The 25,056-nt window shown below is 40.1% G+C and overlaps 1 protein-coding gene across 2 annotated transcripts in view; it reads left to right on the forward strand.

Moving 5' to 3' along the window:
- Positions 1 to 8,995: 8,995 nt before the first annotated feature.
- PLPP4 (phospholipid phosphatase 4) overlaps positions 8,996 to 25,056 on the forward strand; it is a gene marked incomplete at its 5' end in the record, with an annotated part of 120,088 nt that continues 104,027 nt past the window's right edge. For both annotated transcript variants that reach the window (XM_083364538.1, XM_083364539.1), the window contains one exon: positions 8,996 to 9,051. In XM_083364538.1, the coding sequence (XP_083220664.1) occupies positions 8,996 to 9,051 (56 nt within the window). The remainder of the gene's footprint in view (positions 9,052 to 25,056) is intronic.

Below are 25,056 nucleotides of genomic sequence, written 5' to 3' on the forward strand. Positions count from 1 at the left end.
CTGCGGGAGATTCTCTGCCGGCTCCGAAGAGCTCGACCACCAACGCCGGGGCGGCAGAGGCTTGCAGGGCTGGCAGAGGTGGCGGCAGTCCAGCGTTGTTTCTCCCCTTCGTGCGTGCGTGCGTGTGTGTGTGTGTGTGTGTGTGTGTGTGTCAGACCCGCAGGAATGGCTAGTAAAGGTGGCGGCAGTCCGGCATTTGCGTTTCTCTGTGTGTCAAGCCCCGTGGGCTCGACACACAGGAAGGGGGGGGAATGCCGGAATGCCGCTTCCCTACCAGCCATTCCCGTGGGTCTGACACACACACGCACCCACGAGGGGGAGAAACAACGCTGGACTGCCGCCAGCTCTGCAAGGCTCTGCCGCTCCCTTCTCTCAGCAGCCTGTTCCGAACGAAGGGACAGTTCTTTTTTTTTGTTGACTTGAGTATAAGCCGAAGTGGAGTTTTTCAGCCCAAAAAGTGGGCTGAAAAATTCGGCTTATACTCAAGTATATACGGTATATGAGCAGCTAGAGCATGGGTGTCAAACTTGATTGTGTCACGTGATGTATTGTGACATATTGTGATTTTTTTGCCTTTGCAGAACCAGGGTGGGCATGGCCTGTGTGTGTCGCATCTGGCCTGCAGGCCGCTAGTTTGACACCCTTGAGCTAGTGCATAAAGATATGATCGCTCTTCTTATTATGACAATGAGGGGTCCTTGGTATTCTCTTGAGCTTGCTTGTTTTCTTGCAGACATTTCATTACCTTAACTAGGTAACATCATCAGTGCTAGTAAGGAGTGATGTTTGCTATCTGTTTATATACTGGTGTCTTGCCTGCCTGGGTGATTGGGGGCAGTATTAGGGATTCTTTGTTTGGGCTATTTACTAATGGCTCTTTGGTAGATTCTTGATTGGGGTATTGTTTACTTGATTGCTGGTCTGAAGTTGACCTTGGGGTTAATCTGTGCTGATCTGAGTACTCATTGCTGGTGGAGAGGTGCTGGAGTCTTTTTCTCTTTCGGGCTGGTTGATTGTCTCATTGGCATAGTCTATAGATGTTGTTGATGTCTATGTGTCTATTGATGGCTGATCTGTCAGAGTCCCAGGCTTCTAGAAATTCCCTGGCATTTTTGGATTTGGCCTGGTGTTCTAGGATTGTCACATGTTCCCAATTGAAACTATGGTTAAATCTGTCTCTATGTTGTGAAATTAAAGAATTCTCATCATGCCTTTTGACTGCCAGTTGATATTCATGGATGCATTCTGTCAGTCTTCTGCCTGTTTGTCCTACATAGTGGTTGTTGTAGTTCTTACACTGTATGTTGTAGATGACTCCTGCTTTTTCTTCTGGGGTTGCTGGATCTTTGGGTTTACTTAGGATGTTTTGAAGGGCTTTAGTTGGCTTGTGTGCTACAATAATTCCATGTGGTTGTACTAGTCTATTTGCAGTTTCTGAAATATTCTTGATATATGGCAATGTAATTCTTTTTAGGGTTGGTGTTGGTTGTGCTAGAAAACAAGCTAGCTCAAAGAGCACCGAGGACCTCTCATTTCAGCTACAAATATTCTCCTTTGTTAATTTGGACAATTCCTTCATGCTTCTAGTAGGGTTATAAAGATTAAAACTGATCCCATCCACTTTTCTGGGAAAGAGCACCTTTTAATTAACTGGAGTTTGGAATACACCTCTATAGGATCGTGCTGCAAATTGAGCGTTTTAATTGTTTAGATGCTAACAACCTGACCCTATGTTTTTCCATATTATTTTTACTTTGAGAATGCGCATGTCTTCTTTCAAAACTGAGTTTAAAAATCCTACTTGAGGATCCTACAGATATCATTCTATGTACTCTTATATAAGCGTCCATCAGTGTGACAGACCTATGCTTTTGGGAAAGACACAATAGTGCTCTTAAAGCACTTGATAAATTGAGCCCATCCTGAAAAGCCTGAAGAAAGGGAGTTCACCAGCATCACCAAAACCTACTCATGCATATCTTTTTTTTAATACAGTGGCACAATTGATGAAAATTAAGTTATTGTCTACAGGTTTTTAGTTCCTGTTTTAGAAAGGTGAAGAAGAGAATACTTGATGAAGGAGTTCCTACCAAATGACAAGGTGGAATACAAATCCAAGAACTAAATGAATAATAAATTCAAGTAGAATATTCAGATTACCATTCCCCAGATATCCTCTCTACAATGAACTCCGAACATTTATTTATTTATTTATTTATTTAATTGATTTTATATACCGCCCTATTCCCGAAGGACTCAGGGCGGTTTACAGGGCGAGTTAAAACAATACAAATAAGTACACTTTAAAATAGAATTAAATAAGACTAGCCCAGAAGGGGCTTGGTGGCTCAGTGGGTTAGGACGCTGAGTTTGTCGATCAGAAAGTCGGCAGTTTGGCGGGTCGAATCCCGAATGCCACGTAACAGAGTGAGCGCCTGTTACTCGTCCCAGCTTCTGCCAACCTAGCAGTTCGAAAGCACGTAAAAATGCAAGTAGAAAAATAGGGACCCCTACGGTGGGAAGGAAACAGCGTTCCGTGCGCCTTTGGCGTCTAGTCATGCCGGCCACATGACCACGGAGATGTCCTCGGACAAGCGCTGGCTCTTCGGCTTTGAAACGGAGATGAGCACCGGCCCCTAGAGTCGGAAACGACTAGCACACATGTGCAGGGGAACCTTTACCTTTAGCCCAGAATTAAACAAATAATTAAAATTAAAATTAAAATTATTAAAATTAAAATTAAATTAAAATTAAAATTAAATTAAAACATGTCTTAACCCTAAGTGAGCAGAAGTTAAGTGACTATTTCTTTCTCTTTCTCTTTTTATCATCCATCTATATTTTTATGAAGAATTTTAATAGGAAAATGCAATATAAACTGAAGTTAAAGAAAAAAAATAGGAGTAAAAAGTACAAAGGAAAAGTAAGAATATAACGAAGATGGAGAAAATAAATATATAAAGAAGTGACTTCCAACTATCATCATAGGTATAAACAAACTTAGTAACTCTTCTGTCTGCCTACTGGTACAAACATTTATCTCTTTATCCTAAATCCCACGTTTTATCTATAAACAAATTCATAAAATGTCGTATTTTCAGCCCTGATGTGAGCAGAAAGTCCAAAAAGGATAGCCAGAAATAACAATGTACTTTATTTTAACCTTGATCAAATGAACCAATTTTATGCCTGAAATGGTATAGGGTTTCCTGCCTGAGCAGGGGGTTGGACTAGATGACCTCCAAGGTCCCTTCCAACTTTATATATTATATTATATCCCTTACTTTTACTTCTAACAGCCTTAATCTTTAGTTTCTTCAAATATTGTTGTAGGATTTGATTTCATTTTTTCATCATTCCATTGCACAGGACAATTTTCAAGATTTTAATAAGCTTCTTTTGTAAATCTAGTAGGAAAGATTATCCAGGTCACTCTCTTGGTTTGTCATTTATATTTCCTTTTCAAATTTTAACACCTCAGCAGTTTCTTTTGTATATTCAGTAAAATATCCTTTTCCAGATTACTCTCTTGGCCTATCAATTGTACATCCACTTTTGATACCATTTCTAACTTGTCAGATAAAAATTGTTCTCTATCTGACATTTCTTTGATCATATAATATTTTTTGGACATTGTTGAGATTTGGCTACTATTATCTGATCCTATTCTTCAAGACTTCTTTAGTATTTTTATTGTCATAACTATCTTGCATATCTTCCGCTGCCTAAAATCTTTAACCCCTCTACTGTCCAGTTTTTGACATGATGAAATAATTTATGTTGTGTCTTATAAAAACCAAAAACAGGACCTGTTTTCCCCATAAGCTGTCAGTACTTTATAATTAATATTAAAATCTTTTTGTAAAAGCTTCAATATTTCATTTTTTGGACCCTTAGTTTATTTATAACTTGATAAGATCAAGATCCTATTTAGCTTTTTCCTGTTTACTTCAGATTCCTTAAATTCTCAAGCTTATAATTAAAATTTTCTTTCATTTAAGATTAAAGGGATACTCACCCTGATTTTCAAACTTGTCATGCCAAAGATCTGTAATAGCAATTTAGCAGTTGGTTAATGAACAATTTCCAAAAGTGATTAGAATGTGAGATCTGCAGACTGAGTGTCTTTTAAAAGTTTCTATTGCGGTTGCAAGCGCGATGGCTAATCCCATCATTTCCTGGAACTCAAAACCCTGCAGAAAACTACTGTCCTTGAGTTTCCTCGTGGGGAACAGGCGTCTGGAGTGCAAGTGGGCAATCCCCTGTTTTCTCCTTATCCCAAGCAGTTTCAGGAAACCCGTAGACTTGCTGGTTCCTTGGTGTTTGCCACAGTCACCAGCTTCAGTTTGCCATACCACCCACAGAAGCTCAATGCTTCGGTTCATAAGTGACTATTTTAGTTATTCCAACTGTTCTGATATTATTTTGTTTCTTTGTTGTATTTCCCATTTCCACTGATTTCACTGCTTTAGTTGAGAAAATTGTCTTTAAACCATTTCCATATATAAAACTACTCATCTGTACACCTGTTGATGCAGGCCATATCCATTACGATTTAAGGTAGATATTTCTGGACTTTTGACAAAAGTTTAAAGCCTCATCCCTTGAATTTTACATAAAGCTTCCTGGCATAGAAAAGAACTTTTCAATAGACCAGGTGTTCCCAACCAGGGGTGCTTGTACCACCTAGGGCAGGGGTCAGCAACCTGAAACAGTGAAAGAGCCACTCGGAACCGGTTTCCTCACAAAAGGAAAAACTGGGAGCCGCAAAAAAATGTGCGCGCATGTGCATACATGCGCGCATGTGCAGAACAGGGTTTGACTGAAGAGTGGAGCCAAGGCGAGATATGCACCTACCCTGCATATTTGAATTGATTGGTTGAACTTTTTTAGTCCCACTTTTTTTTTTTTGGACTGCACATGGCAGAGGACTGGGAGCCGCAGGAGACGGCTGAAAGAGCCGTATGTGGCTCCGGAGACCTGTGACCTAGGGGGTGTGAGACGATATTCCAGGAGGCGCAAAAACTTGGGTTTTCAAAATTATAATGTAAATGCATAATTCGTTGCTGTTACTTCGAACTTTTGTAAGGGGTGCAAGAATATATCAGAAGCATTCTATATTTAGGTTAAGCCAGGATTTTTAATTCACTAGCCTATCATGCTTGCTTTTATTTGGTATTTCTAGAAGATTGTACACCAGTGAAGTTTAATATTTTCTCCTTTTCCATCTCATAATGAAAGGAATCAATCAAATTACCAGAATGCTGCTGATAGTTATTGGTGATATGTTCTAATTCTACTTGAGGTTCTCTTCATTGTCTCATAGATTTATCCTTATCAGAAGCCCGTGGACCTTTAAATTACTAAAGATCCTTATTCCCAGTTGAAGCAAGAGAATTTCAAAAATTCTAAGGTTGAAAAAACAGAGTTTGCAGGGAATCAGAGGCAACATTCTTTCTTTATCAGCTGCTAGGAAGCAATAGTGAAAACTGACCCTATATATAAGCTTCTGGAATGCGTCTGTTTGGCCACTCTATAAACACAAAATACTAGACCAGCAACAGGTGGCTTCTTATGAGTTCTCTTTCCTCGCCATTAATTTGAGTTTCTCCTCTTCTTTGTCAAGTCATGACTGCACGTGCATGTTGTTGTTAGTTGCGAAGTCATGTCCGACTCATCGTGACCCTATGGACAACGTTCCTCCAGGCCTTCCTGTCCTCTACCATCTTCTGGAGTCCATCTAGGCTCACGCCTACTGCTTCAGTGACTCCATCCAGCCACCTCATTCTCTGTCGTCCCCTTCTTCTCTTGCCCTCAATCTTTCCCGGCATGAGGCTCTTCTCCAGTGAGTCCTTCCTTCTCATTAGGTGGCCAAAGTATTTGAGTTTTATGCACGTGCATAACCCTACATAAAAGCAACCTGGGCATGATAAATTGCACGCCTTAGCCATAAAGGTATGTCATATCCAGTCTTGTTAAGAGAAGGACACCATGAATTAAACTGTTAAACTGTTAATTGTACTTTTTCAGATCTTGCTTGGTCGTTTTTGTACTGGTTTTGGACCTTAATAAAAAAGATTGATATCTGCATAAAATCCATTTCTTGCATGAAATGAAGGAAGGTTTTGTTCCTGATTCAATTATACCTCTTACTTATTACAAGTATTTGTTGGACCCAGGTACGCCTCCTTCAGACTCAATCTTCATTTTCCATTTTGATGATAATTAATTGCTGTATGTCTGATAGATAAAGGCCCGAAGTGACTAGCCTGAGGTTTCTTTTGTCTGATTTTTATATTTATATGACTAATTCATGCAGTGCTATATGTCACAATGTGGCATAGAGAAATCTCTCAGGTTTCTGCCTGGACAAGCAATATAACAGATGGGATCTGGAGAGAGCTCTACGTCTTTTACAGATGAATCAAATACATATTCAACGAGGACCAAGTCAAACTGCTGCACAAAGCCTGACACTCACAACCATTAATGTACCCGAGACCAAGCAATCCTTCAACAATGTGACATTTAAGACTGCTTTCTTAAATTACTATCATCTATCTATCTATCTATCTATCTATCTATCTATCTATCTATCTATCTATCTATCTATTTTTGGGACTTATATGCCGCCCTATCTCCCGAAGGACTCAGGGCGGCTAACAACAATAAAAGACAATAATACAAATGTTAAAAAAAAATAAATTAAATCCCCAATGATAAAATATTAAAAACATTTTTAAAAATCCCTATTGTCAGTCCAGGTCAGCCTGATGGAAAAGAAATGTTTTAAGGCCGCGACGAAAGGACCGGAGGTCCGGGGCCATCCGGAGCTCAAGGGGAAGTTGATTCCACAGGGCAGGCGCTCCCACAGAGAAGGCCCTCCCCCTGGGGGTCGCCAGCCGACATTGTCTAGCCGATGGCACCCTGAGGAGGCCCTCCCTGTGTGAGCACACCGGGTGATGGGAAGTCGTTCCTGGCAGCAGATGGTCCTGCAAATATCCCGGGCCTAAGCCATGTAGGGCTTTAAAGGTAAGAACCAGCACCTTAAATCTCATCCGGAGGGCAACCGGTAACCAATGCAGCTCACACAGGAGGGGTGTAATATGGGAGTATCGGGATGCTCCCATCACAACCTGCGCGGCCGCATTCTGCACCAGCTAGAGCCTCCGGCTGGTCTTCAAGGGCAGCCCCATGTAGACAGCATTGCAGTAATCTATACGGGAGGTAACGAGTGCATGAGTGACCGTACGTAGAGCATCTCGGTCCAATTTCCTTGGCTTTTGAAGCATGGGTAGTAATTGCAAGCATCTTAAGCTTTAAATGAACAAAATATGAAGGGGTTTAGTGATCATAAACTGCTCTATCAATATCAAGGCAATTCAGCCAGTATGTTGATTAGGCCTATTTTGGAAAGCGATTGTTTCTCTTTCTCTCTTTTCTCCTCTCTTGTCAACAAGGCAAACAAACAAAAGCAACTCCCATGCCCAAACTAAGCAATATAATTTTGACCCAATGCTGAAATTATATGTTTTAATAAATGGGATGCAGATGTAGGCTAAGATTAATTCCATGTAGAAAATGCTGTGCTTCCCTTGAAATCTCAGAGACGGTTTAGGGTGATCAGAATGTTATTAAAATCTTTTTGTAGAAATAGAATATTAAATATACAGTTTTGGGATTTTTAAAAATATAGCACTCTTCCTCCCTTTAAAAAAACAAACAAAAACAAACAACCCCCACCTTTTTATAGGGATCAGAATATCTGGGTTACTAAAGCGTGTTGGGGAAACCCAGCTTCAGAAGTTATCACGTTTTCCACCCCCCCCCCCCGTCCCCAGTTTAATAAGAAAAAATTGCTTCATCTGCTCTCTTTGCCTTTGAAAGGGGCTGTTGTGGAAACAAGCATCCTGCCACAGAGTTGGAAGGAAGCGATGCTTTTGTTTTTATCTCAGTAGACCAGCGTTTTCCAACCTTAGGAACTTGAAGATGCGTGGACTTCAACTCCCAGAATTCCCCAGCCAGCGTAGCTGGCTGGGGAATTCTGGGAGTTGAAGTCCACGCATCTTCAAGTTCCTAAGGTTGGAAAACGCTGCAGTAGACAACAGACCACCCCCCCTTCCCCAAGTATAAACGGATTATTACGTCCAGATTAGCGTTGCAATTTTAGCTTTTCGAGAAAGCAAGAAAAATAAATAAATCCCAACCACAACCAAGAGGACAACTCTGACCAGCTCCGATCTTTTGTTTCTGAAAATTGGATCTGGCTTAAAAAAGAAAAAAAAAGAAAAAAGAAAAAAAGAAAAAGGCGATGTGGAAGAAAACCAGCAAGGGACCGCCGCAATCGTAGCCGTCGTAGGAGGAGACGTGCCGGACGGAGTTGAGAGTTAAGTACTGGCCAGGCAACAGATAGTCTCTGGATGGGGAGGGGCATGGAAATCCCCCAGGATCCCCCTCAGCCCAGCCCAGCCTGCGCTGCGTTAAGCCACGGGAGCCTCCGCCTCCGCCACCCCCAACAGGGAAAGCCCGGTGGGTCCGCCCGCCAACCAACCAACCGACCAACCGACCAAGCAAGAAGGCGGCCCGGGTGGCGCGGCGGAGAGGAGATCGGCTCCGCCGAGCGCAGTCGGCCGCTTCTCTCCTGCGGCCGGCGCCTTCCGTCACGTCCGCAGTTTGGGGAGCCAGGCAGGCGACGGCCTGAATCATCCCGGCTCCCGCCGGCTTTGGGAATGGACGGGGAGGCGCTGGCTCTGGCTCTGGGCGCAGCGCAGCGGCACTCGGGCGGGAGGGGGGGAAGGCGGCTGGCCAGAAGAGCGGCTGGGGAAGAGCCAGGCAGCGGCGCTTCTGCCCATCGCCCCCCCTCCCCGTCTCTGCCTGGCTCCCTGGGATTTCCAGGGAAGCCGTGAAGCCGCTGCTGCCACCGCTCGGGTCCTCCACCCTCCCCTCCCCTCCCCCTCCTGCACCCGCTGCTTGCTCCTCTCGGGACTCCTAAACCATGCGGGATCTAGCTATCGAGGTCGGGATTCGAGTCCTGCTCTTCGGCGTCTTCGTGTAAGTGCGGGAAGCAACTTTGGGCTTTCTTTCTTTCTTTTTTTTTTCCTCTTGGCCGTCGAGGATACCCCCCCCCTCCCCGCGACTCACCTGTGCGCGCGCTTTCGGATCAGTTGCGAACCCTCCCCTCACCCCCTTTCCCCCCGTCCCCGTCCCGCCAGGTTTGGGTTTGCAAAGGTGGAGGAGAGGGCGAGTTGGAGCTGGGAAGAAAATTGTGCAAAGCGGCGGCCCTGGAGGGGAGGGTGGGGACTAAACAGGACCCGAAGACTCCTCCTCCCCCCCACCCCCCCAACCTGTGCACCGGGTTAGATGTTAGGTGTGTTTTCAAACGAGAAAGGAAGCTTTTAAGGGAAGACTTTTCAAAAAATCTCAGAAGTTCCCCCGCTGAGACCTTTCCCCTCTGCTCTCCTCCCTGTTGGAACAATGGTGGCCGTGTTCTGAGCTTTCTGCACATGCTCGGAGGAATTCCTCACTTACTTTTTAGAATGTAGTCTTAGCCAGCGTTTCCCAACCTTTAGGAACTTGAAGATGCGTGGACTTCAACTCCCAGAATTCCCCAGCCAGCTATGCTGGCTGGGGAATTCTGGGAGTTGAAGTCCACGCATCTTCAAGTTCCTAAAGGTTGGGAAACGCTGGTCTTAGCTATCGCTAGAGCCCCGGCATAAGTGAAACTCTCCCCCTGGTGAGCTTTCCCAATGTTTAGGATGGCAACTGTACGGAGGTTGCCAAAGGGCAGTGCAGTTTTGTCCATGTGGAAGTGGGGTGAAGAAAGGAAGGTTGGAAATGCCTTTGGTGTGTTTTCTGTTTACAACACCAAGGTTTCCTGGTAATGCCTATAAAAATAACACTTTCTGTGCAGTGTGGTGTCTTTTTAAGTTTTTCTTCCCCCAAACTGGTAACCTCGGTATGCGCTAGACTACAAAATCCAGCATCCTAGCAGCGTTCTGTATCATCTTCTAGAAATGTTTTGGTTTCCTTGGTTAAATAAAGTCCAGAAAAATCTTTCCACATGCCTCTCCAAAACAAACCTCATGCCTAGGGTTGCAGAGTGATGGTTATCCACTTTGAGTGGCGTTCTTGCCCTTACTTTACTCAGACGAAGCCCAAAGCACTTTGTTGCTTGGGGTGGAAATACAAGCTACTTCCAGACTTCCCTTCCCTTCCCGCTAGTGAACTTATTTTAACTGGTCTATGGACAGTGTCTTCCACTGCCTTCTCTTTGTGGGTAAAGCCAGGCAGTTGGGCACATGGCACACTGCCCTTCCAGACACCTCAGCATCCGCTGTCTAAGCCTGATGCGTCCCTCAGCTCTGGGTCTCCTTCAGGATTTCTACGCCTTCTCCTCTTATCACAGATTCTGGGAGGTTACTGCCAAATGTAAGGAGATGTACTACCAAGTTCAATGTGTATGGACTTTCCCCGCACTTCAGCAGGGGGACTACATACCGATTGCTTCTGGGAGTCCTACTTGGATCTCATGGCTCTTTAGAAGTTGCGCAAGTGGGGAGAGAGAAAGCAAGGAAAACAGGGAAGCTTCTGTCTGATTCACAGGATGACCTCAAGGAAATCTGAATTTTAGGAGGTAGAAGTGATTCTGCAGGAGAACTTCTGCAGGATCTGCTTCTTTCTCTCCTTGGCTCTGCCAAGATTCTCCTGGATGGTTTCTCCTGCCTTTTTCTGGAAACTGACAAAGGGGAGGAGGGAAAAAATGGCTGGGGGTAGTGGAAGCTGGGGGGGGGGGAGAAACATTGTCCTTCTGCTGCATACAATCTCCCTGCACCACTGCTGCTTTTTAATTGGCTGCAAGTCTTCATGTTAAGAATTACGTTTTTATAAACCGTTAAAAGAACTTGTGTCATTATGGGAGGTAATTTCTTCCTGGTGTTTGGCTTTTATAGGGCATGCTGTACCTTCTGAGTGGTGGAAAACTGTTGCTGATGCTTTCCATTTCTCATTTCTTTTCCTCCCCCTCCCTTTGTCCCCCTCTTCCCTTCCCTTCCCTTCCCTTCCCCCCTTCTGTTCCCTCACCTCCTTTCCCCTCAACAACTCAAGCCTATAAAATGGAAGGTCTAAGTGAGGCTTGTTTTTTTTCTTTCTTCTTGAATGTGTTACATAACACGACCACAACTGGTTACTGTTTTGATGAATGGACAGTCTTAATTTTACCAACAGAAGAAAAAAAGTCATATGCTTGGAGATGAAATGATACGATTAAATAATCTAACATAGATGTCTCCCTCCTCTTTTTTCCTTCCCCACTCTTTTTTTTAATGGGACAAACAGTCTTTTTCTATGTCAGTCATTCATACTTTCCAGAGACTTGGAAACCAATAGCCATGCTTGTAGAAATGATGGGAGTGTAATACATCCAGAGACTGGGAGGCTTTTAATTTGGATGCAGGTTCTTGTAGACCAAGATTTAGTAGTTATTTCCTGTGGAGAAAATACCTGAAAAGGAAATGCAATGCAGAAAGCGTGGTCATATTTGGAATTTTTCTTTCAGCTGAAATCTGCAGCGTGAGGCTTGAGGGACATGTATTCATAAAAGAAAATGAAAAGAATTACATGATTATTTTTGCGTAGCACACAATATCTGGTTATCTTAAAAATACTTAAAAGAACTGGCATTGGCGTTATGGATGTATTTTGCATGACCTTACTCCAATAATTTCAAGTGATTCTTTTCCCTCAATATTTATGTCTTAATCTCAGCCTTTTCTTCCTAAAAGTGCTGATAATAACTTCACATATTTCTTAGTACCATTTTTTGATAAGATTAGTGCATGTTAGCTGTGCATGTTAACTCTTGTACTAAGCATTCCTGCTTTCACGGTGCCTATTTGTTATTTTTATTCTTTCCATGGATAGAATTTTTTTCCTTGAACACATGTTGAAGCTGATGCTGTTTTGTGGTTGAATCAGATCTAAGATGAGAGAGGATAAAGGCCCCATTAGCTTTCATTTGGTAGGGTTTTTCATTCATTGAACATTGATCAAAGAAAATCTCTTAACACCCTGAAAATAATATCAACATGAATAGAATTACATAAGTCTGACAAGAATTCAGTGCCATTAGGAAGATGAGTTGGCCACTTAAGGTAGCAAAATACATAGAAGAGCAGTGACCTGTTAGAAGACAGAATTAAAATGTTTTATGGCCTTTGATTATCCACTGAGCTATCTTTTAATCCCCAGATGAGTGGAGAACATAGTCCCATCTCTAGGTTTGAAAGATTATCAATTGTCATTTGAGTTCATTTCTATATATGTCCTTGGTAGCTGATGTTGTTTTATTGTTGTCTCAGGCAGCACCGTATGTTGTGTGAGTCTCAAACTAGAGAATCGCCAAACAGTGTATCCAGGATGATGTCTTAACAAAGTTGTATGAGAAATGCCCCATCAAAATACCCACTTCACATAACTTTATTTTACATTAAATGATAAAAACAAAGCAAAAACATTCACTGAATATGTACTTTGGATATTCACACCCCCTTCCTCTAGAGTAATATAACTAATATAACTTATAAGCCTTTATTCACAGGAACTTACAGTTTTGCCATGGCTGTGATGTCAGTTTGGTCTATTTGTTTACACTATTTGTTTTGCAGACAGTTATTAGCCCGGGATACTGAGGAGACAGGTAACTGAAGAGGATCTACATGATTTTCCCACTTTAAAGGGAAAGTCACCATACTCAGTTCAGGCAATTTGCCTGCGATTGGCTATCAGGTCCCGACAGAATCTTTTGACAGAATTTTCCACAAGATGGATGAAGCCTCTAAAAGTACTAGAACTTGTTGCTGCATGCCTAGTTTCATGGGCTGAGGGAATCAGCAGTTACACCTCAAATGATGCCTGGAATGTAGGAAGCAATATGTGGAACAATTTAAATTTTTAACTGTTTACTACAGTACCCTGAATTTAAGCAGAAAGAAACTAGCCATCAGTATAGTTCAAACTAAAGAGGCATAAAACAGTCTAAATATTGATTTTATACCTGTGTCTTAATGCCAAACATTTATACCGGTAAACTACATTTTTCACTTAACTGCAGTTTCTGGCTGCAGTAATCTCATCAGACGGTGGCAAAATCTGCTTTATGGTAGTTAGGGCAGTCTTAGTTGATGAAGCAGTTGAATTTAAAAAATGGCACCTCTTGCAACAGATATGATCTATAAGATCAAGGAACCTTCATACATTACTAATACACGTAAAATATAGACTGATCCAAAAGCCAGTGTCACACTTAATTTTTAATCCAATAATATGCCTACAAATAGCCCTCCCAATGTGTAAAAATTAGGTTTTGCTTAAAGCTGCCGAAAAAAAGAATCTAAAATTCTTCCTTTTCTTCAGAAGTTGATCAAAATGGCACAGTGGAAAGAGAAAGGATTACATTCTCCAGGAACAGCAAGGGTGCAAGATGGAATTGCACAAACCCAGGGATGCAGCAAAATAAATCCTCATTCACTCTAGATAGAAGATCCTGATTCAGTATCTCGTATGCTTTGCAGAGGTTTTAGGAGAAACAATAAACTTGCACCCATGGATGCTTTTTTACAAGGCAACTGGACTTTCTTGTTTTCCTTTGAAGACATTTTGCTTCTCATCTAAGAAGCTTCTTCAGCTCTGTTGTGCAATAAGGTTGCACATTCACCATCTTTATGCCTTTGAACATGTTACTCAGCTAGATCAACAGAACAATTACTACTTTATTGGGGAGGGTGTCAGAGAGAGACTGGCCAAGCCAGGGAGAGGAGACAAGTGGGGAATTAGTCTAGAATACTTGTGTAGGCATAAAAAGGCAAATTGTGCCCCTTCCCCCTTGAATACTATTGAACCTAGCCTGACCCAGGTGCAAACTGCCAGTCTAGGAAGATTCTTATGAAATAGGCTGAGCAATAAAGTAAGTAATTGAACTCTTTATGTTTGGTTCTGCTTGTTTATATCTGATAGGTGAGCAGAGACCAGATGTTGTTCCAAATATATCAATATATTTCTGAATTTTCAGTTCTACATAGCAGTGAATAAAAACCATATTTATTTATTTATTTATTTACTTAATGGATTCATAGGGCCGCGCATCCTGGATGGCTAACACGATAAAAACTTAATACAATTTAGGATACCATAAATAAAATGTGTAAAAGTTAAATATAATTACAACTAAGAATAAACTAAGAATAAACCAGTCAACAACAAATACATTTAACTCATGGGATTAACTCTGATGCTTGAAAGAAAAGACAGACCTAAGCTCTACAAAAGGCCAGCAAGATTGAGGACAATAGTATTCCAAGAGACAAGGGTTGAAACTGAAAAGTCATACTTCCTACTTCCTACCAATTGACATTTAATGTGCCCATTGTGCCAGATGTGGTGGGTTGGACAGTTGGGGAGGGTTGATGTCTCAATCTTGCCTCATGCTATGAAGGGCTTTATAGGAACTCATCATCACCTTGAATTGTAGCGGGAAGCCAACTGGAATTAGTGCTTTTCACAAAGCAAAAGTTTAACATGGATGTAATCAGACACAGTCATAATTGCTTGCTCCACTGTATTTCTCAGGCTGGAGGATAGTGATTATGCCTGATATATTAATCTGAATATACACTATATCTGTCTGCTATGCAGTAGGAAAGCTTAATAGAAAGTTATCCTTTAGCGCTAAGTGGAAGGATTAGATTTATTTCTAGTTCTATTGCTTTCCGATCTGCATTGATAGCTGTGGCCCTTAATTGTCTAACTGAAGGTACTTGTTGATTGGCTTTGGATGGCTGTAAGTTAATTCTTCAATGAGCCCTGAAGTTGGAAGGTTACATTGCTCTTATATGGTTGGCTGCAAATTGGAGAAGCAGCTGGGAGATGCAGTGCAGTCGATGAAAGTGAGACTGCAAGTTTTGTATCTGCTTGGAAAAAACAGGCTTTGAGAAGGTTACCTGCAAACAGAGATATTTGCTTTTAAGCAAACTGAGCCTTGTAGATAGAAATCTGGTCTTTATTAAATAAACTTATAGGGCTACCATTATTATTTTTTGCCTACCAAGGCTTCCCTCCAGAATTTGGCTCGGAATTTGGGAATTTGTAGTACACTCTATCTTACGGGCAGGGACAAATTCCATGGCATGGCTGTTTTGTTGATTAGAAGGCAGGAGATTTTTCCCAACTTGAAAAAAAAGTTAGATACAGTAGTTGGGAAATATTGCACACAAAGCAGGGCATTCTTCTATCTTGTAGCTGGTTGTTAAATTATATTAAAGTTGTAGACAATTAAAATAAAACTCCATATATCTCTGCTATTTTGCCATCATAAAGAAAGAGAGTTATAGCACAGGGGTCCCCAGCCCCAGGTCCATGGAAGAGTACCGGTCCATGGCATGCCAGCAACTGGTCCGCACAAACAAGCAAAGCCCATTCACAGGATGTAGGCAGCACACAAAACCACGTCCCCTCCGGTCCACAGAAAATCCTCCCTCCACAGAACTGGTCTCTGGTTTCGGGGTGGGGTATCATCAGTATGCTGATGATACCCAACTTTTTTTTCCATCCCAAACCAACCCAGTGATGCCCTCGCCGTGATGTCCCGTTGCTTGGAGGCGGTCCGGGTCTGGATGGGGAGAAGCAGGCTTTGTCTCAATCCTGCCAAGACTGAGTGGCTGTGCATACCGGCATCTCGGGTTAACCAATTTATTCCATCGTTAATGATGGGGGGTGGGGTGTTACCCCCCGTTGATAGGGCTCGCAACTTGGGCGTCCTCCTGGATTCACGGCTCAACTTTGAAGATCACATAGGAGCTGTGACCAGAGGGGCTTTTGCCCAGGTTCGTTTGGTGCGCCAGTTGCGACCCTATCTGGACCAAGATGCCCTATGCACAGTCACTCATGCACTCGTGACCTCCCGGTTAGACTACTGCAACGCTCTCTACATGGGGCTGCCCTTGAGGACCACTCGGAGGCTTCAGCTGGTGCAGAATGCAGCCGTGTGAGTTGTGATGGGGGTTTCCCGATATTCCCATGTACCACCTCTACTCCGCGAGCTGCATTGGCTTCCGGTTGCCCTCCGGGTGAGATTCAAGGTGCTGGTGATGACCTATAAAGCCCTAAATGGCTTGGGTCCGGGATATTTGAGGGAACACCTGCTGCTGGCATCAAGTTCCCTTCTTCCAGTGCGCTCCCACAGGGAGGGCCTTCTTAGGGTGCCGCCGGTAAAAGATGTCGGCGGATAACACCCAGGGGGAGGGCCTTCTCTGTGGGTGCGCCTGCCCTTTGGAACCAGCTGCCCGTGGAGCTTAGGACTGCCCCTGACCTTCGCTCATTTTTGCCGGGACCTGAAGACCTGGCTCTTTGAGCTTTCCAGCCCAGGCTGAGTGTTTTAACTGGGGTTTTTATATTTTATTCCAGGGATTGAATTTAATCATTTTTAATTGTTTTTTTTAATTTTTGTATTGATGTTTTAAACACCTTGTATACTGCCCTGAGTCCTACGGGAAAAGGGCGGTATATAAATCTAATAAAATCTAAATCTAAATCTATGGTGCCCAAAAGGTTGGGGACCTCTGTTATAGTAGCTTCCCCTTAGTCCTTCATTTATTTGAAAAAAAATTGGAACTTTCCATTCTCATGGACTAATTGAAATATTATTCCTAATAACTCCATCTTGTTCTAGGGGTTGGGAATTTCAATACATTTATAGCTATGGCTGTGTGGAAGGGAAAAAAAATACAATACTGATAAAGTGATAGCATCCCATCTTATTTACTACTTTAAAAAACTCATATTGATTAGTATTATTCCTGATGGATTGAATGCAAGCTGCATTGAGCTTCAATGAAAAAGGCATAATGCTTCATAAATGTGTCATATTTTTGTTAGGCCAATTAGTTGATCCATAGAAAATCCCTCCTGTAATTTGGTGAGGCTAATAAAATGCAAAACAGTGCCAGAATTCATACTTGGGTGCCCTCATTATAGAAACAGCAGACATTGCTAGGCAAAGGTTCAGGCTGCATGATTTTAATGGCAATTAGATAATGCACACTCCTGGTTATGAGTTGATGCGTGAGGCTAAACCAGTCAAACAGAGAGAGAACTGTACTTGTTAGATATAGTTTCAGGGACACTTACATTGGCAAGTAATACTTTGTGCTAACTGCAAAGGGAAGTTCTCACAGATTCAGCCTACTGTAAGAATTTCTATTAAACTATGAAGTGTGAATTTGTGTGTTTGATGAGTGAAAGGTGTTTGAAAGGTGTTTGATGAGTTAATGTAACACAATGCACTTTTCCATACTTGGTAAAATAAATGCTACAAACAGTGGTTGGATTTCATAACTGTGATATATTGTAAGGTGATTGAGCATAGACAAAAAGGGTTTGATTTTATATGTTGTGAGAAGGAATTAGTGCTTCTCTTTTTTTATGAAGTGCTTTGTGCTTTGTCTGAATTTAACTAATTGATTAATCTTAACTATACTTTTGTAGGAACAGACCAATAAGACAACATCAAATTACTGAGTATGAAGCTCACTTGATTTAACACAGGGGTATCAAACTCAATTTCATTGAGGGCCGCATCAGCATTGCGGTTGCCCTCAGGGGGCCGGGTGGGTATGGCCAGGGTGGGCATGGCCTCCTGGGTGGGCGTGGCTAGAGTGCGTATGGCCTACTGGGTGGGCATGGCCAGCTCTACATCATTTGCATCAAGGATGCCTATGGGGGCCTGGGCAGGAGTGGGACAGATCTGGGGGTCTCTGGTAGAAGGAGAGTCTCTGGGCCAGGGCCAAGGCAGTGGGGGCCGGTCCCTCACTGTTTCCAGGATGGCTTCGCGGGCCACATGAAATCAGTTCGCGGGCCGGATCCGGCCCCCGGGCCTTGTGTTTGACATGTCTGATTTAACATAACATGGTTAATATTAATAGTTTTTATTTCAGGCATAATATTAAATTATAGTTAACTGAAGGCATCTAGTGCTCTCCTTACATTTTGGGTGTTGGCTAGACTCATTCTTGTTATAATAAACAGCAAGCATTATAGCTGACCAAACATAAATGCTTAAAGAACTATAGAAATGCAAACACTATAACTCAGTTTAATGAACTAATGAGGGGAGGAGTATCTGTTAAAGAAAAAATTCTGTTAAAGTCCAAGAGGATTTTATGCTAACCTAATTTATGGATTTTATGCATTTAAAGTGCAGTTTTTCATGTATTTTACAAATGCATGAAACAGCAAATGGGATTTATACATACACAGGAACTTACAGTATGTAGGCAGATTTTGTATAGTAAATGGAGGGTTTTCTATCCAGTGCCTTCAGCTCCTAAAATCAGATATTATGAATTTCCTCTGGCTGACTGACTGTAAGGCATATAAATAAATGGTAGGTGATTTTGCAAAGGGTGAATAAACACCAATAAAGGTAGACCAAACTATGATACCTCTCATTGGCATTTCCTGTGTCTCATTTCTTCTCTTTCATCTTAAATGTCTGCAAGAAAGGTGATTAAAGGATTTAGACAATTGCCAAAAAGTACTGGAATTGTTTCTGCTTTCGTGTTGTGTCATCACTTGTGGAAGCTCATCCATTAGTTGCAGCCAAATTATCCTGGTGTACAGATGCTGGCAAAGAACAGTGGCTTGACAGCAAGGAAAAAACACAAAAGACCAAAAGTAATTAGATTAGAAGTGAAGAGATAGGAGCTGAAGGCATAGCTATCAAAAAGTATACACAAAAGATGTCTTACAGTGAACATCCCAGGAATAGAAGTCAGCATCATGGCTATAAATCACTTTTAGGAATTAGTTCCAGCCTATACATTCTCAGTGGGAACCCCAAGTAGCATTTATTCTTAATTGTTTTCATATTATGCACCACTCTTTTGATTTTGAAAGGAGCAAATTACTTGCTGTTGTGTTGAGTTGCTGTTGTGGCCTTCTCATAGCAAAATTGGAAATTGCATTTCATATGAGCCTGTGAATTTCTAGGATGTTTTCATCTCATCTGCTTGCACAGCTAAAAAGACAAGTGACTAAGAAAGAAATGTCTGTGATAATTCTGTTTCTTCCACATTCTCTTGAAGTATTATGTATCAGCTGCTTGATTTGAAAAAAATATATATACCAATAACAATGAACTAGTCCCTGGGCCACAATTCTAATTATTTTTTCAAGACTGCAGATATTGGAACATCTTCTTAATATGATAGGATTATATCTGACTTTCAGAGATCATTAGGATATCTATCAGACGGCAGCAATAGTCATCTGTAGTAGCAGAGAGTACAGTTGTAAAGAAAGTATGGTTTTTGAAGGTCATAGTTATTTGTCCTGAGTGCTGAGTGCTGTGGCTTAGATCTTATTAAGTAGGACCTGCTATATCCTTAGATGTATTGTCCTATTACCAAGGGTAGTATGTAAGATGATAGATAGGATATTCCAATTTTTATAGTATGTATATGTACATATACATTTGTTATATGTTTTATGGTATTTTACTCATTGTTTCCATTACAGTCTTATTCTGGGTTTTCCTGTCACAATTCCTGCATTCTTCATTTCTAATCTAGGATCTCTTGAATATAAATGAACAAACACACAAACAAAGCAGGTAGTTATTAGCTATGTCTTAAAGTAGTGTTTATATTTCAGTTGCCAAACCAGTGGACTTCTCTATATGGGATACAATGGTGAGGTCTCTTGTTAGTTTGTTGTTGGTAAAAACCCCTGTATATTCCTGTGAACCATTAGCTATGGTGATGAACTCCAACATAGTTGCTACTAGATCAATATAGCTAATATGCAATGTATTACACTATTTCCTAAATATAATATCATATGATACAATGTAACATGGCATAATACAATAGAATACAATATGATATAATATAAATTAATATAATATGACATGATATGATATAATATAATATATATATATATATATATATATATATTTAATATAAGTACAGACTATAAAAGCTATTTGTTTTCTGATCCACAGATATATTTTATTAGTTATTGAATTCATGTTAATAATTGTTGAATTCTTAATAAACTCTTAAATTATTGTTTATTGAACATGGGAAATATTATAATTTCCCATGTTTAATAAATTCTAGGGGTGGATCTGCATCTATAAAGGAGAATTTTATTCTTATTAGAATACTGATACCAGAAGAAAGAAAAAATAGGATTCTCGACGTATTTATTTAATATATTACACCTTTGCTGATTTTAAGGATTTGGAATGATTGCCATTTTTTCCTAAAGCACTTCTAGATTCTCACATTTTAGCCACACAGTGTAGGAGACATTTATTAATTATTATCAATGTATTGCATGACAAATAGAGTGACTTTAAGCCGATCCATTTATAAAATATTAAATGCGAGATATAAACAAACAAATAAAATTTAAGTAGAAAAATGGACTGTTTTATAAATGCCTCTGATGGAAATTGAAATTGAACCATTGCGGCACATCCCATTTTGAGGGACAAATAACAACTCAAATATTATTCACCAGTCAGCTATTTTGTAGGAAGATGTTCTTTTAACTTCTCTGTTTTGTGCAATCCAAGAGAGGAGCTGTCCAATGTGATAGTGCTGATTTAAAGAGAGAAGCCAGTGCCTTGATATAAAGTTCCTCAATGCCTTGCCACCTTTAGAGATATTGGGATAACAATTCCCATAATTGCTATCCCAACACAATTCAAGTTTGCCCTGGACCAGGATGGCGTTTACTCTTTAACTTCCTCCCCAAATATATAAATACCTCAAAGGCCAAAGCATTGGACTTTTATCATACTTTTCAAAGTATGTGTTTATGAGCACAGGTGAATATTTTTCTGAGCATAAGTAAGCATTATAGAAGAATTATTCGTACAGATAAATTATCAATTAGGTAACTTATCAATTACTGCACTTGAATCATCTTTATTGAACCTGGTGTTTATTTATTTTCCAATGATACTAACTTTTTTAAAAAAATATCTTTCCCTTTTTATATGTAATTCAAGACAGTGAACATACCTAATACTTCTTCCTACTTCTGCTTTCCTACAACAACAACCTGTGAGATGAGTTGGGCAGAGAGAGGAGGAGGAGGAGGAGAGAGAGACAGACTAGCCCAAAGTTACCCAACTGTTTTTTCTGCCTAAGGCAAAATAATTCATGGCCCCCTGGTTTTTAAGTCAGCACCTTACCAAACTAGCTTTTACCAATAAAGTTAAAAAACACATGGAAGTTTTTAGCACTACCAATGAAAATCCCTTATTCAACTCTTGCTTTTCTTTCCATTTATGTGTGTGGAAAATATTTCTGGAAAAGAAAAAGGATGAAAAAGATGATAGAAATGTCAAGATTTAACATCTGGATCCATGTCAAATTTTCTGAATGAATCAAGCAAGTAAAAGTTTCATATCAATATGGCTTTGAATGTATAATGTTATAGTGTCAATTTGTATGTAAATATCAGGCACAAGCAACCAGATCTGCATCTGTAGAGTTCAAGCTAAGTATTTGATTGTATTCTGCCTATAATACAGGAATCTCCCCAGACTGTGGGAACAGCTAGATAAAGTTCAGTGGAGCTTAGAGAGGTGGTGGTGGTGGTGGGTTGTTAGTACTGGATCTCTTGTAGCTGCACAATGATTCAAAGCTAGCTCTCCACTTGAGTCCTCCTTCCTGACTGGCTGAATAATCAGTCTGGTTGAATTAACACACTGACATGGTACAAAGCAGCTTGCTGTTGTCTGGTGTCTTTAGTTGAACCTTTTCTGTCTGTTCCATTACATTTGCTTACAATGTTTCGAAATATGCCATATGAAATATTAGAATGGGAAGTATTAGCTTTTGATGAGTAACTAGATTACTTCTCCTTAAGTTACAGTACTATGCTCAGATGCTAAAGATATAAATAAAACAACAACAACAACAACAACAAAATGTCAAGGTTATAACAACCCTTTTCCTCCACCTGAACCTATGTGCCATGATATATTTGGAAATGTATAAAAAGCTTTGATATCTCATTAATTTGGTATGTTCTTCAGAGTAAATATTTAAATTGTAAATATTTAAATTGTTTTGTACGTTCTTCAGATGAAAGAAATGAGAGCGAGACTCAAGGTCCATTTGTAATTTTAGACTTTCGTGACATTGATGGAGAATTGTGGTATTAAAATGTTTCAGTTTAAACTTTATGGCTAGTGAGAGCCAGGGTTTTGTAGCAATTAGTATAGGCAGGTGGTAGACTAAAATCTAGGAAAAGCAAATCTAGGAGAACCCAATCCTTCCAATTAAAAGGACTTAAAGTTTCTCCCTTGGGGAAATATCTCCTTTCATTCTTATGCTGTGCCTTCGAGACAAAATAGTGACTTTCCATTGGTTCATCTTGGATGCTAAGAGTGAAAGAGAGAGGTAACAGAAGGTACAAGAACAGCGTTCCCTCCATTTGATAAAAACAACCCCTAGAAGACACACAGTAGCTGACTAGTACACCGGGTGAAGGTTGCAGATGGGGCAATTAAAAGCCTGAGCTAGGAGAAAAGGACTTCAAGGAGAAAAGCCATTCAGGCCTCCAGAGATGGCAGAATAATAAATGAGGTGAGCAGTTAGAAGTAGCTTCAAGCCCACCTACAAAGCAATAAAGTTGAAGGCTTCTCAAAACCTTTACTTCTCTGAAAAGCAATCACCCTCGGGCAGTCCCTAAAAAACACCCAGCCTCCCTCCCACTCTCCAATAATGAGAATAAGTTCTGGGAGAGTGATCCTTATTTATTATGAGATAGTCTAAGACAGATACTTCAAATCTTTAAAATGTTATGTTGCTATGAGCCACTGCTATCTTGTCTGGATCTTCCTGTTGATTAAAGTGGCATTTGCTATTAGTTAAAATTATTTGATGTGTTGATTAGAACTAAAATAAAGACTTCTTCAGGGCTGTTGTACTATAGCTTGAGATCGTCCCTGACTGTGAAATAATTTGTAGTAGAAATGTCTTTGGAGATAATTGGAATGTTCCTTAGAAGTAGTATCTTGCTAACATCTGTTGGTGTTCATCTGGGTAGTGTTAAGACTGTAATTTGTGGAGATATTATTATTGCTACTATTACTGAATATTTTTTCTGTTAAACTTTTTGTGCCTTGTGTACGTTAATAATTATTTTTCCATCTTTCTGCAGTCTAAACTTATTCAGTATGGGTGGCATGTTATATTACATACACTGTTGAGTATAATTGAATCTTACTTTTAAATTTCTATATAAATAGTGCAAAAAGTCTTTTCTTTCCTTTGCTTTAGATATAAAAAGTACAATCATTGGTTACCCTGCTTTCCTCAGATATGTGCCAGTGCCTCCTCTGATTTACATAGAATATGAATGCTTTATCTTGAGTCTTCCAATAATGTCATAATATGATTCTTCTAAATATAGATAAGATTACATGTAAGCAACTTTGCTGCTCCTAAGTTCTTCTAATGGAAAATGTTATTAGATTGACCTACTTCATTATCTTGCTACTGAGGCTATTCTGTTTTCCTTGTAAAGTCAACATAATTCCTGCTAATATATTGTTATTTATCCTGAACCACATACTGTGAGTAGGTCACCAGCAGAGGTGGTCATCTTCATTATTGTTGTCATCATTTGGTACTGCTGGTGTTTTTGCCCATCCATTCTTAGCAACCATCAAGGGGGTATTGATATGGCAAGACTATGTCATAAATTGTAATGATTTTGCAAATAACACTCGTGCCTTTTCTTCCTCGAGATAAATAAAATTCAATTAGCTCTGTGACAGTTTTTTGGCACTGCTACCAGAGTGTTTGTTTTTATATTATCCATCTTGAAATATTTAATAACAGAAGGAAAGCACATATGGTGAACCTGGAAAAATATGGCTTGAGACCTGAAAAAAGTTTTTCATTTAATAGCTTCCCTTCTCTATTCAGCTGCATGCATTGAAATGTATAAACTGCAGAATACAATAACAGCTTTGTCAGAAATTGTTCTCTTCCTGTCCTATCAAAAATGCTACATATGCAATGAAAGATACAACTTGGGAAATGAAAAATGTTTCAGGGGAAATAGATCTATACACAGAAATAAATGTAAGTACTGACAAGTAAAACACAGGGGAAAGATAATAAGGCAAAATCGTGAAAGAAGCCACTCATCATCAGAAAATATTTCTATGCTTTCTGGGTATCAGTTGTTTTTTTTTATAGTTACTTGGTGTATATCCAGTAATAATCTCAAAATATTCTATATTTACAATTAAGGTCACCACAAATTTGCTGAGCAGCATTATATTATCTTTGAAGATGAAACCAATTTTCTGGATAATTCTAAGAATTCTAAGATCCTTTTAGATCTTACTAAATGCTTATAAACAGTAAGACTGAAGCTTTGTATTTGCCTTTCCATCAGTGCATTTTAATTTATCACCTTTGGGGTTTTCTGTAATTTGAACTAATAAAAAACATTATGATTTTCATTTAATCCCATTAAGGAGAAAACCAGCTGCTTTGAATTAATCCTTCAAAGAAAGAATATAGGTTAGACCTTTTCTAACGCTTCTCAGCATTTTTATTCTATTTTGGTAGCAAATGAGGAGGTAGAACGATTGTTATAAAACAGCATGACTGTATATACAGTATGTTTGTTTAGAAGTAAGGTAGTGCTTTAAACGGTATTTAATGTACAATTCTGTAATCAGAGAGAGTAAGCAATAGAACGTCTAAATAGTTATAGTAGGATTTGTTGATATTCTGGTAAGTATACTTAGGATTACAAGTGTAATCAACGAAAGCATGTTAAAGTGTATGTCAATAATATATCACAATATTACGACGTCTGAAATATTATTCACTGGTTTTGTTGCCTCTCATTAGCATGTTAGTTACTGTATTTCTTGAAGTCAAATGAGAAAAAGATGGGAGGAGAAGTTGAGTCTGGGATTCAGTTGTTCCTGCTTTTACGGTACCCTGGGATTTTTTCTGGTGC

This window comes from Vipera ursinii (genome assembly GCF_947247035.1).
Source record: "Vipera ursinii genome assembly, chromosome: 5".
NCBI lineage: Eukaryota > Metazoa > Chordata > Lepidosauria > Squamata > Viperidae > Vipera > Vipera ursinii.